General features: G+C 32.2%; 1 protein-coding gene across 4 annotated transcripts; it reads left to right on the top strand.

Moving 5' to 3' along the window:
- The first annotated feature begins 7,411 nt into the window (after positions 1-7,411).
- Positions 7,412-13,659, top strand: LOC115725473 (uncharacterized). Of its 4 annotated transcripts, none has more exons than XM_030655006.2 (14): positions 7,412-7,670; positions 8,932-8,983; positions 9,065-9,419; positions 9,532-9,718; positions 10,233-10,467; positions 10,547-10,615; positions 11,102-11,203; positions 11,346-11,386; positions 11,778-11,911; positions 12,495-12,558; positions 12,650-12,746; positions 12,837-12,958; positions 13,039-13,061; positions 13,150-13,659. In XM_030655006.2, exons 2-14 carry the CDS (start codon positions 8,938-8,940, stop codon positions 13,241-13,243), a joined length of 1,569 nt encoding a protein of 522 aa, XP_030510866.1. In that variant the 5' UTR covers positions 7,412-7,670; positions 8,932-8,937; the 3' UTR covers positions 13,244-13,659. The 4 variants fall into 4 exon arrangements, with proteins under 4 accessions (XP_030510866.1, XP_030510868.1, XP_030510867.1 ...); XM_030655008.2 differs by having other exon boundaries at positions 7,447-7,670; positions 8,894-8,983; XM_030655007.2 differs by having other exon boundaries at positions 7,448-7,670; positions 8,868-8,983.
- Positions 13,660-15,543: the final 1,884 nt, after the last annotated feature.

Below are 15,543 nucleotides of genomic sequence, written 5' to 3' on the forward strand. Positions count from 1 at the left end.
TAATTGATTTTAATTAATCAATTTTAATTCTAAAATTAGACTATGTCTAGTTGATGAATTTTCCCTAAATTATGGCTTAATTGTGAAGAATTGGTATTTTAGGGTTTATTAATTAAGAGACTTTGTGGAGTCTAATTAATAAATATTATAAATGACAATTTTATTTGATAATTATTTTAATTTTTAAATAAATAGTTCTAGCATTTATAGGGTTGAAATTGTAAAAAGTGGTATTTGTGAAAAATAGATAAAGTAGTTGAGAAAAATGGCAAAAACCAAATTTGTGTGGGGTCCATATCATGGCCGACCACTTAAGGGTTTTATGCTCCATTTTTTTATCAATTTTTTATTCTAAATAAATCAACCCTAACCCTATGGAAATTATTATAAAAGGATAGCTAAGGTCTCATCATCCAACTAATGCCTCCAAAGCTAAAAACCTAGCTTTCTGATGAGACCTCTTCCTTCTTCTTCTTCCTCTTGAATTTTCGAAATACCTAAGCCTTTCTTCACAAAATAAATTCAGCCATTAGTGATTGAGTGCATGCCCACACATAATAAGTTGATCCTTAATCATAGTGTGTAAGACTGTGAAGAATCCAATCAACAAGAAGGAGAATTAGGCTTAGATCTTGGTGATACTCTGCTACAGAAAGGATACAAGGGTTAGAGATCTGAGTGGGAGGAGTCATTTAATTCCGCTGCAACTATTGTAAGGTTTCTCATACCTTTTATGTGTTTATTTTCATTGTTTTAGAAATTCATATTAGGATGTTAAAAACATACTTGTTAGTAAATCTAGATCTTGGTAAAATAAATTCCAACATCAACTTGCCCAAGTATGTAGTTTAGCTTGGAGTTTTATGAGTATAGCTTCACAATTAGAGAATTTCTACTTTGTTGGTCTAAGTTTCACCCCCAAATATTTCATAGGGAAGGAACCTTCCTGAAATGGTAGCAACTCAAGCATGGTCTGTTTTGAACTACTTTGCACCCCCATAAAGTAGAAAAATTATTTGCTCTTGTTTGCAACAAGGCCCAAGCTGCAACTGAACTCCTGAAAGGCTGCCGCTATACATTTCATAGAGGGATCATTTCCTTTACAGAAAACTATAAGATCATCCGCAAAGCACAAAATTTACAAGAGTAAGACTTTTTACACATCGGATGATACCTGAACTCATTATTCTTAGTGTGGAAGTGGAGCAATCATGTCAAATATTCCATGGCCAAGACAAAGAGGAAAGGAGAGATGGGGTATCCTTGTTTAAGTCCCTTTGCACCATTGAATTTTCCTTGGATCTTACCATTCAATACTAATGAATAAGATGTACCCTAAACACACACCATGAGCCATTGTACAAACTAAGATGAAAGTGATAGGCTTTTAGCAGTCTTTATAAAAATTCCCAATCAATGGTGTCATATGCTTTACTCATATTAATCTTGAGTAAACATCTACAGGACATGAGATGCCTCTGATAACCCTTTAACAGATCCCCCAGAATCATAATATTATGAGCAAGCGATATACTTTTAACAAATACTCCTTGATTTGCATTCACTAATAATGGTAACACCTTAGCGAATCTAGTGCAAAGCATCTTAGATATGCATTTATAAAGTGTGTTGTAGCTTGCAATAGGCCGGTAATCAATAGCACTACTAGGATTATCATTCTTAGGTATAAGAGTGCGGCATTCATCTCATTAGGAACTCGACCTTGTTTGAAGAATTTCAAGACAGCTGCAGAAATCTCCCCTCCCAACTCACTCGACATGACCTTAAAAACTTTGAACCATATCCATCTAGCCACGGGCTTTTCAGGTTAGGGAATTAAGGCTTTTTTGACATCTTTAACCTGAAACGGTCTTAAAAGAAGCAATTATTAGTCTAAGGTAAGCTGAGGACCTTCCCTTATAGGATCCAAAGTCAAATTTTGTGAAACTGAACTCAGACTCCTCATGAACTTCCTAAAATGAGACAAAAAGTGGTCAACTACAATGTAAAAATTTACCACTTTAACCTACACCAAACAAAATATTATCAAGTTTTAATCAAGGTCAAAAATGACTTTTTTTCCTGAGTCAAAACACTTGACTCTACTTAACCCTGAGTTAAACGACACTTGACTCAAACCAAAAATAAATGTCATTTTGGTCACAACCTTAACCCTTTAGAACAATCTAGAGCTAGTTCATTTCTACCTCGCACAAAACGTAAAAAGAAACCCTAGCAGAGCTTCGAGTTTCTTCTCAAGAAACTCAAAGACTGCTATCTCACAAGATCAAGCCTTGTTCCTTCCCAGATCAAACCATAACCCTAAATCCACACATAAGAACACACAAAGCAATAAAAGTAAAGAAAAACAATACAGAGATAGCACCAGATTTATAGAGGTTCCCCAAAAATGTTGCTGGGTACTTTCTCTTGGATTCCACTATTGGATCTTCAAGACCAATAATTTACACACTTGGATTCCAAATCATGTGTATGATTGCTTATCCCTTTTAATTTTCAAGTGTTTATAGTATTTTTCTTCTCTCTCTTTCTTTCTCTCTCTCTCTGTTACTAACTTCTTCTTCTTCTTTGTGTATGGTATTCCCTTGAATGGATCTCTGAACCCTAACCTTAGGGCTCTAAGACTTAGTTGCAACAGTTTTAACAAACTTTGCAACTAACTTTGGTTTTATCTCAATAGGTTGTTAAAGGCCAAATGCCACTTGTAGGTTTGTATATTTGCTTACTATTTTTGTGCTAATCTGGATAGTGTATGTGGGGATTTATTCCAACATACAAGTATATAATCATCCACTACTTTTCCTTCTGAGTCAACAAAGGTTGCTATTTGGTTCTCCTCCCTTCTTTTCATGATGCTAGCATGAAAATAAGCCGAGTTTTCATCACCAAATTGCAGCCAGTCTATCTTACTTTTCTATTTTAGATAGCTCCCTAAGGAGTTACTACTCTAAACTAGCAAATCTCTGGCCTCAGTTGCTTATCTCTAAATTGTAACTGAATGGGGGTTTTGTTATGACTCAAGTTGAGCTTGATTGAAATTGATTCAGGCCAAATCATATTTTTCATGAACATCTCCAATCATACTCTTATTGAACTCCATTAAAACTTTCTGCAATCTTTTAAGCTTAGTTAAAATGGAAAAGAGATCATTACCATTTACTTGCTGCCTCCAACTTTCCACAACCTTGCTCTTAAACTCTTGGGATTCACTTTATCGTCACAAAAATGGTGGCGAAATGGGTTTTGAAGTTTGAGATATTTTAATCTTGCTCTTTTGGGAAAATAAGAGTAGAGACTCTTTACAAGGCCTAATTCTTTAGCATCTTGCTTATTTAAAGCTAGGTATTTTCTAAATGGGGATTTTTAAAATGCTCCACTAGGAAATAATCTAAGATTTATATGGTGTAGCATATGGGAGTCACAACAAATGGTGAAAAATAGATTTTAATGATGTGTTGGTGAGCATTGAACCATTGATGTGCTGAGAGAATCGTCGCTACCTGATAATGAGAACCCTTTGTTATCTCTGATGACCTTAGTTTAGCAACTGCCAAAGTGTATAATTTATTGTGTGTTGATAGTGAAGGATGAGATGTGGAGCTTATCACAAATCTATTTGGAGAGAGAGACAAGAACATGATTCTGCAAATTCCATCACAATTATCTTAGGCTGGTGATCATTATGTTTGATCCAAAGAACCATATGTTTTATACACTGTTAAAAGTAAATATAATCTCCTTCAAAAACTTCATGGTAGGTGGGTTGAAATGGAAGAATCTATTTTTTGGAAGAAGAAAAAAATGGGGAAGATAAAATTACCTCCTAATGTTAAGAACCTGCTGTGGCGTGCTGGTATGAGTTGCTTTCCAACAATGGTTCAACTTTGATCTACACATGTGGAGGTTACCTCGTTGCTTCCTCTTTGTAACTTGAGTGATGAATTAATTGTTCATGGCTTGGTGACATGTCAGAAGGTTCAACTATGTTAGAATAGGGTTGGTATTGAAACAAATGTGGCACCAGATGCTAAGATTTTTGGGTGGTGTGTGGAGGTCTTCATTCAAGTGGATAACAAGATGAAATTGTTGGGATTTTATGCTCTAAATAAAACTCATTTCAATATAATCAGATTTACTAATTAATAAAAGATCAAAAAATATTTTATGTTGCATGGTTCAAATGATTATTTTCATGACTATATGTTTAATATATAAATTCTATTAATTTCCAAACATATAGTTATTCATGATTATAGTGTTGTCTTCACATTGGAAAATAATCATGATTACATGCTTCAAAGTATTTATTCCCATGATTTATCAGTGCACTAGATTTATACTGACGTGATAATCATCGATAAAATTTACTTACACAATTATATGTGGAATATCCTTTCCAAGGCATTAGCAAAGTATACTAATATCGGATGTATTGGGTATACATCGGACTGGAACGATATTGACAGTAGAAAATATATCATAAACTTATCATTATATCTTTTCTAAGTTAATATCACTTAGTTGATTTTAGATCAAAATATCTCAATCCTGAGATGGTTATGTTTTGGCTTAAATATATTATATATATATATATTCTTTGACTTGTTCGTTAATGCTGACCAAATGGATCGGCCCAATACTTACATCTTGGAAATATGATAGTACAATTGAGTGGGAGCGCTAATCGTAGATATAGAATCTATAACTTCTATAATTATTAGAAGTGAAACGATAGTTTCCTTAGAGCTTCACTTAACGTGATAAATGATAGAGTGCTCATTTAATAATTATATTAGTTTACTAAAATATCATTTACAAGTAGCTAAGTGTTTTAAGGATAAATACATTAAAGGGTAGAACAGTAAATTTGTCCTTACTCAGTGTAGATCATCTATAGAGGATTTTTGATTATTTGGATTGAAATAATGGATAATTTATAGCGTGTCTATTCTTGGTGAATAAAGCGTTCTATGTAATCAGGAGTGCAATTCTGAATCTATAGTGGAGTAAAGAGAAATTAATAAGATAGAGAATTTACTCGGTAAATTCTAGAACTACTTATTAGGAGCTTACTTACACAGACCTATGGTCCCAGCACTAACTAGGATAATATTGTTTTGTAGTCTCAATTAATTTTTTTTATTTTATCAATTAGAATTCTTAGTCTTATTTATGAGTTTTCACTTAGCAAGGGCTTATTTGAGAGAAAAAAGAGATATTAGAGTTTATTTATTAATTAAGAGACTTTGTAAGGTTTAATTAATAAATAACTTAAATGACAATTTTATTTGATAATTAATTATAATTATTAAATATATAGAATTGACATATATATAGAGTTAGAATTAAAAGATGACATTTGTGAAAAGAAAGATAAATTGTAATAAAATGGCAAAATTGAAATCCACTAGGTCCAATAAGATTTCAACCAAGGAGGATTAAAAAAGCCATTTTTTTATCTTTTTAATTCCATTTTAACTCTAAACCTAACCCTAATAGAAAATAAAGAGAGCCTCTTGTATTTTTGAATTCCTTCTTCTTCTTCTCAATAATTTTGAAGCCTATAGTGATTGAGAATATGTCCACGCATGTCAAAGTAATACCTAGCATAGTGAGGAAGATTGTGTAGTTCATACTGTCAACTGAAGGAGAATTCAGGTTCAGATCTTGATCATACTTTGTGACAGAAAGGATCAAGGGTTAGAGATCTGAACGGAAGAAGTCGTATTATTTTGCTGCAACCAATGTAAGGTTTTCTATAAACTTTTATGTGTTTATTTTATTATTTTAGGGAATTCATATTTAGGATGTTAGATTATAATTTATAATCAAACATACATGTTAGTAAATCTAGATCCTGATAAAATAACTTCCAACAGAAATGTGTGGTGGCTACTGTATATTAGGCCATATGAGGTGCATGTAATGAACTAGTGTAAAAGGGAAGGTGTTTCAGGCTAAAAACATTGTTGCATATGCAAAAATGTATCTTAATCAATGGAGGTATACTTAAAACTCTGAGATAGATTTATCATGGTCTGATTTTCAGGCGGATGATGGGGCCGAGCAGTGGATTTTGCCAAAAACTAATAGTATCAAGATCAACGTAGATATTTCTTTGTTTGATGGTGGCCACAACTTTTCTTTGGGATGATTGCTAACTTGCAAAAGCAATAGGAGTTTGAGAGGCTTCTAGTTGGATCAAAGAACATTAACGATAGCAAGTGATCATCAAAACATATTGCTTAAGTGTTGTACAAGCTTTAAGGGCTCTATTGTTATGATTTCATTGTTTAGCCATGTAATTTAAGATTGTAAAATTTTGCTTAGGGTGCGTTTGGAAAGCCACAATGTAATTAGATTTGTGTGTAATTGGAGATAATTACACAATTTGACATGTTTGTCTGACCATGTAATTACACTGTAACTGTGTAATTGGAAGTAATTGAGGGGTTCTAATTACACTCTCCAATTCTCATGCCCCCCATGAGAATTGAATGTAATTACACTATGTAATTGTTAAAAACTTTCCATATTAAACATTAGCTACTAAAAAATATTATTTTCCCATGTAATTATTAATTATTTTACCAAACAAGATATTAGGAATTCATATGTAATTACCACCTCATATCCAAACACACCTTGCATTTTAAAATATAGTGTAATTACTACACTGTGTAATTACCACCCTAGTAATTACTCTACCTAGTAATTACACAGTTACTTCCAAACACACCCTTACTGAATTGAGAAGTGTTTTTGTTTCTTTTTTTTTTTTTTTTTTTTTTTCATTAAACGATATGTTAATTAATGACGGAGATAGGGAGGGGCCGGAGGGTGCCGTGCCCCCTCCCCCTGCATTTTTTTTAAAAAAATTACACGTGAAAAATAATTAAAATTAAAATTAAAAATAAATTATTATTTTTTTATTTTTTATATGTATTTGGCATTCAATTTCTATGCTAGCTCTGTCATTGATGCTAATATGGTAACTCATAATTTTGGTAGAGCCTCTAATTTATATGCTGATCATCATTCTAGTTTGGAGTTTATTCCAATTAATTTATTATCTAGTTTAGTAGCAAAAGTTACGGTAATTATCCTATATATTATTTTTTTTTCATTTTTTTTTTAAATTTACGGTTTGAGTTTCTAAAGTAGTTGCAGTGCTAGTTGCAATAGGAGTTTCTATACAATTTTTTGTTGCAATTTAGATTACAGCGCTAGTTCCAATAAGATTTTTAAAATGCCAAAAAAAAAAAAAAAAAACTTTTTTGAAGCGTAAAGATGAAAAGCCCCCAAAAGTTAATGGTTAATAAAATTTAATTTTCCATTAAAAAAATAAAAAAAAATAGCATACCAGAGTTTAATTTTGATAATATTTTGTTTATTATTTATTATTGGATTTATTATTTACATTTTTTAAACATTTCTGTTTCATACATCTTCCTTCCAAGTTCGAATCCCTTCCTAAGAAAAAAAGCTCAAGCACAGAACGGTCTTCACTTCGATATCGTCTCTGCCGAGCTGGTCCTCTCGTCTCTACCCTCTCTCCACAAAGTAATACTCACTTCGATCTCTTATCTACTCAATCTCTACTCTCTGATACAATCCCCAGAAAAGCTTCTTCTTCTTTTTTTTTTCAGGTAAACTTACATAATCTCTGCACTTTCAATACTATATGTAATTTCTTTTCTATTGATTCCAACAACTCTAGTTGGTCGGACATGGGGTTTTATGATTTATTTGGTCTTAGTTAACTGCATTACACTCTCTTATTATGTTTACATCTTCAGAAAATTAATGGAATTTTGTGAATGGCTGACAATCGTTGTGCGCAGAAGGTGTTAGACGAAATTACAATTACAAATTACTTAATTGTTTATCAATGTTTAGCCTTTCTTTTGGGTCTTACTCTTATCTTACCCCAACCAATATATATACACACACACACACATTACATTTAAGCAAATGCGACTGATATTTGCTACTGCAAAAGTTTAACTGGTCTCTAACTAAATAATTGACTAAAGGCCAAAACTGTCAAATAAAGTCTTAACAGAATCGGTTCACTTCACGGTTATTCTTCTTTGTTGTATAAGTTGTATCTGTGTTACTAAAATGGAAGACTTGAAGCTCTTCTTGCATGTACTGAATTGACATAAATTCTTATGACTACTTGTTTTATTCTTTTTTTAAATGTGTCTTTTGAAAATCAGAGGACTTGCATCTTGATTTGAAAAATAAGAAAGCATTGAACTTTCTTTTTGTTATCTCATTTCTAGGTAATCTAAGCAATAAGTTTCCATCCCATGCTTTCGTTGCTCTTTGTTTATCTTATAGACACTTGTTTGATATATGCCTCTATCTACACTTGTTAGATAGTAGTTAATTTTAGAGCTTTCCTTCACTACCTTGTTACGATTGTCATCACCACAGCTTTGAACTTTGCTATTAACTTTTGAGTGTTGGTTAAGGAACCTTTAGTACAACAAGAGTTTTGATTACATATGTTTATTGTTAGTCTGTTTGGTACTACAGTTATCTCTTTCTCTCTCTTCATTTTCATATAATTAACACTAGACATTCAGATTGAATATTGCTGCTTTTTGATCCAAGGGAAAACAGGGCATTCTACTATTGTTTTTTTTTCTTTTCTAAAAATGGTTGATCTAGAGGATCCTTTTTTTCTTACCTATACTAAAGCTCATATCTTTGTACAAAATATTTGAGAAAAATGTTTACATTGAAGGAGTTTATAATTTTACTTAATGCCGTATTTGAATTTTGAGTTAGGGCTGTTAGCCAATACTTATTTAAGCTAGGTTTAAAATGTTATATAGTCACAGTTACTTCGACATTTTTGAAGGGTGACAATTACCTTGTGTTTGACGTGTTCATCTACAGCTTCCCATGGCAGCTGTTGCATCTGCCCCTCCCCCTTCTCTGGAGATTTTAGGTAATTGCCAATTGTAGCTTTGTCTTTAGTCTTAAATGTGTGTGTCAATTCATTTTCTTATTTGTCTTTTATTTGTTTAAGTTCGAGGACCGGAAGGGTTCTCAATCTGGAACGGTCCCCCATTCACCAATGGTCAGCCGGGTGTCAAGCTTGAAACAACTTCTTGCAACAGTTCAAAGTTCAGTGAAGATGGTTCCAGGCTTATGGTGGTGAAATCTGATTCTGTGATTACCATTTATGATTGCATCAGCTACAAAGAGATCAGGAGCTTTCAAGTGCCGAATTCTCTTGCAGCCACCTTGTCTCCACGCGGCACTTATCTTCAAACTTTCCAAAAGTCCTCAACTCCCCAGCAAAAGAATGTAACTGTATGGAACATAGAGACGGGTGACCCAGTTTATCATCAATTCCAAAAGAACATGACCAAAACCACTTGGTACTTGGTATCTTATGGGGCCTTTTTATATTTTGTTGACTACACATGAATAATTTGAAATTTATGTAAAATTATGACGTTATGCTTATGTTTGCAATTTTCTGCTCATCAGGCCCTCCATTAGATTCTGTTCCAATGAAGCTGTTGCTTATCGGCATGCGACCAATGAGATTCAATTTTTCGATGCTGGGGATTTTTCTAAAGGGATTGTCCGCCGGATAAGAGTTCCTGGGGTAGCAGCAGCTGAGCTTTCTTGGGCACCTCCGTCCTATGTTGCCGCATTTGTTCCTGAAGCCAAGGTGTCTTCCTCATCTCACGAACTTGAAGATTGGTTAATTATTATTATTATTTTAAAATCTTGCTACGTGGGCTTACATGCTAGTTTCAAAATGGAAGTTTTTAGATCAATTTTTCTTCTCGTTTTAACAAAGAATTTTTGGTTACAACTATTTCTTCATGTACCTTGGTTTCTGTTTGTTACTGTTACCTGCTGATAGTTTGCTGAGCAATGTGGCAGCAAACTCAGAAGTAAGACTTATAAATTTAAATCTGGGTGCTAAAAATTTAGTAATAGAGCTGGTCAAAATTATTTTTAAATAGTTATAACTTGTCACAAAATCAGTTGACGTTTAATTTTGGCAAGTAAATACTTTGAAGTATAAAGTTAAAACAGTAAGTTTGTATTTTGTAGAAGGATTTCTTACTTAACAAGTATTACATATATGATAGAATTTGTTCGCTATTGATATCTTCATTTAATTTGAAAAGAAAAAGAGACACAAATATAACTTATTAGTTCAATCTTATATTCAGGGAGTTCCTGCTAGTGTCCAGATATTTTCTCGTGAAGAGGATGCACAGAGTCAACCCGTTGCTCGAAAGAGTTTTTTTCGATCTTCATCTGTACAGTTGAGTTGGAATCAGGGCTCAACTGGGCTTTTAATTGTAGTTCAGTCAGATGTTGATAAGACCAACCAAAGTTACTATGGGGAATCAAAGCTCAACTACCTGACAACGGATGGGAGCTATGAAGGGCTTGTACCTCTTCGTATGTTCCTAGTGTTTTCTAAACCAAAAATATGTTCTTTATATCTGCCATCAACTAACTCCTCATAACACTTTTGCAGGTAAAGAGGGGCCTGTTCATGATGTACAATGGTCACACTCTGGTTCAGAGTTTGCAGTGGTTTATGGATGTATCCTTTTTCTCTTTTCTTCTAGGTGTTTGAACAGATTTCCATGGATGTTCAAATTCTGCATTTGGAATCCATCCATTCTCATCTCAAATATTATTACATACTTTTGCATAAGTTTATGAGTTTTCTTATAAATTATATTGAACTTTATTTTTTTCATATAGTGTTGAAAAACATTTTTTTGGATTGGAAATAGAAATATTTCACACCCATGCTTTTGGCAGTTCTGTATATGATAACTGTTTGATTATTTCTGAGGGAGGCTTTCACTGCCGCCAATCTATGCATGTTAACCTTTTATGATGTCTGCGTATAAGTGTCATAACATATATTTGGTATAATACTATGATACCATTGTTTATGCACGCTTCTTGCAGTTTTGTAGGTGCATCTAATGGGATAATTTTGTTGCATTATAACTATTACCATTGAATACTCTTTCCTGCAAATTTAATGTTGATATGTAATGTTCCTTGATTATCTTAGTCATGCCTGCCAAGGCAACTGTATTTGACAAGAAGTGCAATCCTCTACTTGAGCTTGGAACAGGCCCATACAACACAATCCGATGGAACCCCAAAGGAAAATGTATCCTTTAGCAAATAGTTTGATTTACTTTTTCAGATCCTCTATTCTACATTGCTTGGGTTTTAAAACAGTAGTTATCATTATTTCTTGTGTCCTTGTACAATTACAGAATTAATGAATTTGTGAACTTAACTCTCAATAGTCCTCTGTTTGGCAGGATTTGGCAATTTACCCGGTGATATGGTATGTCACAACTAGATGGTTATGCCTTTTTTTTTTAATAATTTATTTGTTTACTTATATTTTCACTGCTCTAAAGAGAAGAAACAAAACATTGATTGTTTACTGCAAGAGAGAAGTTGAGGCCCTAGACCTTTATGAATTTATTACACATTTTTGTATTCATTCTTGTTGAGGATTTTTTTTTTCAATCTGTGTTGTTTTCCACCTTTGGGAATACATAAACATAGTTTCATTCTCTTTTGACCTTTATGAATTTATTACACATTTTTGTGTTCATTCTTGCTGAGGATATTTCTTTCAATGTGTGTTGTTTTCCACCTTTGGGAAAACATAAACATAGTTTCATTCTGATTCCCATGTTTAAGTTCATTGTGTATGCTTGACCCTGTAGGTATTTTGGGATTACAAAGAGAAGAAGCAGATAGGAGCATGCAAGGCTGAATGTTCCGTGACAAGTGAATGGTCTCCAGATGGATGTTACTTCATGACAGCCACAACAGCTCCAAGACTGCAAATTGACAATTGGTATGCTAACTTGGTCCTCATATTGTGGGCTCGGTGGGATTGGTAAAAGAGGCTGAGGTCACAGAAAGTGCATTTCATCTAACAAATAATCCGCCTATATGCCGACTTAATTGAGTTTTTTTGTTTCTCCTTTGCTCCCAAATTGGCCTAGTAAATTTTAATCAGTAAATTACTAAATTTAGAAAAGTTTTTTCTAACCATAGATGCAAGACTATCTTTTATAAGGCACAACTTTGTCTTTTTTTTCTTTGATAACCGCCACAAATTTTGTTTCTATTGGACTATTAGTGTTCTTAATGTCTTCAAGTGTACCTATCGGTTAGCATTTAGTACTCAGGTAACTTTGGTCAAAGATGAATAATCTCGAACTACAGTGTAATTCCTAACAGTTTCTCTAATGTTACATGTTCATGGTCAGGGTTCTTTTCACTACACAGTTTTTTTCTCTAATGTTGCATATGTTGCAGTTTGAACATGTAATTTCTCGCATAATTGCATATGTGATGGTTGGCCTTCTCTAATGTCTTCTCCTTTATAATTATTTTGCAGCAATTGATTTTGTTATCTCTTGTTTTCATTACAGCGTTAAAGTTTTCCACTACAACGGAACCCTTTTCTTTAAGAAGATGTTTGACAAGTTATACCAGGTCAAGTCTTGTCAGGATCCATCTTGAAGCAGTCTTGAGTAACCTTTCTTTATACAATGTTTGATTCTGTTTGCCTCTATCAATTTTTCAGGCTGATTGGAAGCCAGTGTCACCAGAGAGATATGGTGACATTGATGAGCTTATAAAAGTTATTGACACACTAAGAGTTGGAGAAGCCAAACCCCAAGGTCTGATGCCATGTTCTTTGTTTTTAATTACACTATTTATTTTGGATTAGGAGGTTATTTTGCTCATGGGTAAATCTGGAAATTTTTTAGGGGAGAAGTCTAAAGCTTCTCAAACTTCAGGAAAAAGTTTGCCCACCACTAATCCTCCGGCAGCGAAGCCTGCTGCTTATCGACCCCCACATGCTAAGACTGCAGCTGCTGTTCAGGCAGAGGTATACATGATTAATATTCTGTTAATATTATAATTGTTTATAAGATGGTTCTGATGATTTCTGTGGTTTTCTCATTGTAGTTGTTTGGACAGAGCTCTACCAAGTAAGTACACTTCATTTTCTTTGTTTCTTCCTAATCTGTTCGATTGTCAACTGGACTAAATGCTTGTCTTACATTTCAACCTTTTCAGAACACCAAGCAAGAACGCATTGAGAAACAAGAAGAAAAGAGAGAAACAGAATGAGAAAAAGGCTGCCGAGGGAGCCGGAAGCATCGGTGAATGACTGTCATCCCGGATATGCTCTAAGATGGATGTTGAGGCTTCACCAATCAACACCAATTCATCTCTCCTAGTGTCGGTTTCTTATGAAATTAAAATTGTTTCTGAAGCAAGATCGTCTTTGTTCTCTAAAAGTTTTGACTTGATTGGTTCTCTATATAATAATACATTGCAAATGAAGAAAAAAACTCTAGTTTTGGCAGGCAAAGCCTTCCATTATGGCTGTCTTAGAAATTAGAATGGCAAAGTTGAGGTAACAATTTTAGAGTGGTTATAAAATAAATTCTTGTATTCTATCTGCTGTTCCAAACTTCAAACCAACATTATGTATCGAAACTATTGTGGCTACTGGCCATTTTCTACTGAATTAGTTCTAGTTTTAGCCCATTTTTGAACTTGGGTTTTCATTTGTTCTACCAATTTCGAGTATATTTAGAGGCACAATTCACACTCAAGGTGGTCAACCCATATAATACACATTTGCTGGAAATGTTATTTTTTTTTTGGTATTCTTTTTGATAGATTTTAATCATACCAAACTGAGCATTTACTCAATTACCAAAAGTATTTGCTATAATACTATTATACTTGTACTGAATCTCAGAAGTCATGTGTGCCACAGTCAACATTATTGATATGCAAATGTAAATCTCAGTCAATTTTTTTCCTTTTTTGTCAGAAAATCTTATACTCTTGATTTGGTAAATGTCATGTAAATATGTATTTTGTATTACTGTAATATCTTATATTTAACTATATACAGGAGCATAAATTGTGTCAATCTGTCATTTTGCTAATTGTGCTACAATCATAATGAGGAAATGAATAATTTAGTAATATTTTCTGAATTTCTTCTCCAACTTATAACATTATTTGCAAGTAAGAGTATGAAAATAAGAAAAATGTTAAAAATATCAATAGTGCTAGCACCATTTAAATTGTCATATTGATATTAGTATAATAAAATAGGATTTTTTTTTATATATTATTTTTTTATTTTTACACTTTAAACATTTTTTTTTTTCTTTTTTTGCATTTGTATGGAAATCCACATAGCAACCCACATAACAACAAACGGAGAAACCTAAATTGCAAACAAAATTTATATTACAACCCATATAGAAATTACCAAAGCAACCATCAGAGCAACCCAAACCGTAAATTTGAAAAAAAAAAGGTTAAAAAATGATATATAGGATAATTTCCCAATAAAGTATCCGGCCCCATATCATTTAATTTAACAACTTTAAGGAGTTTTCTTTTTCATTTTTACACTTCAAAACAATTTTTTTTTACGGATTTCCACACAAAATCTCCTATAGCAACTAACAGAGCAATCTAATTCTCAACCAAAATCCGTATAGCAATCCATATAGAAACCACCAGAGAAACCCAAACCATAAATTTAAAAATAAAAAAATAAAAAATAATATATAAGATAATTTCTCTAACTTTAATATAATATTATTCAACAATTACAAAATGCCACTTCTAAGTAGTGTTAGATACATTAATACTAATAACAATGCTCTTAAAAAAAAAAATAATAAGTGCACTTAATTTTCTTGTTCATTTATTATTGGGGAGTTTTTAATATTATACTTAAAATTGATTTTATTTATAAAAATACCTTTAAGAAAATTATTTGCACAAATACCGTTGTGCCACGTCAGCATATATACCGAAATTTAAAATAATTACCGAAAATAGAAATAGTTGAACTTTTTAGGAGTTTTGTGAAAAGCAACCATTTAGTTACTTTTGATGTGAATGAGATATCAATTAGTTACTTTTCTATTAAAAATTTATTTCAGAATTTTACACATATAAATAATAAAATAATTATTTTAATATGTGAGAAACATATATTTTTTTATCTCCTAAAAAGACGACTAATATTAAAAGAAACTTTTTTGTTTCTTTTTTTATATTTTTAGGCTATTATGTTATTTTATTCTTAAAGATACATTGAGGTTACTTTTTTTTTTTTTTTTTAATGTAACTCATACGATGTTTTAAATACTATTCAATTTATTATTAAAATAGTTTTATAAAAATAAATTTATATTGTAATGTTTAAATATAAATAAAAAATATATTTTTTAGTAATTTATTAAATTATTTGATACATTAAATTTTATTTAAATTTAAATATTGTTTATTCATTTATTAACAAAATATAAAAAATAAAATACTTTTAGTAACTTAATTATGAAGTTGTTTGATGTATACTGATTTAAACATTCTTTACTTATTAGTTAACTAAATATTAATGAGTAACTAAAGATTAAGAAAGTAAAATGT

This window comes from Cannabis sativa, chromosome 6, assembly GCF_029168945.1.
Source record: "Cannabis sativa cultivar Pink pepper isolate KNU-18-1 chromosome 6, ASM2916894v1, whole genome shotgun sequence".
NCBI lineage: Eukaryota > Viridiplantae > Streptophyta > Magnoliopsida > Rosales > Cannabaceae > Cannabis > Cannabis sativa.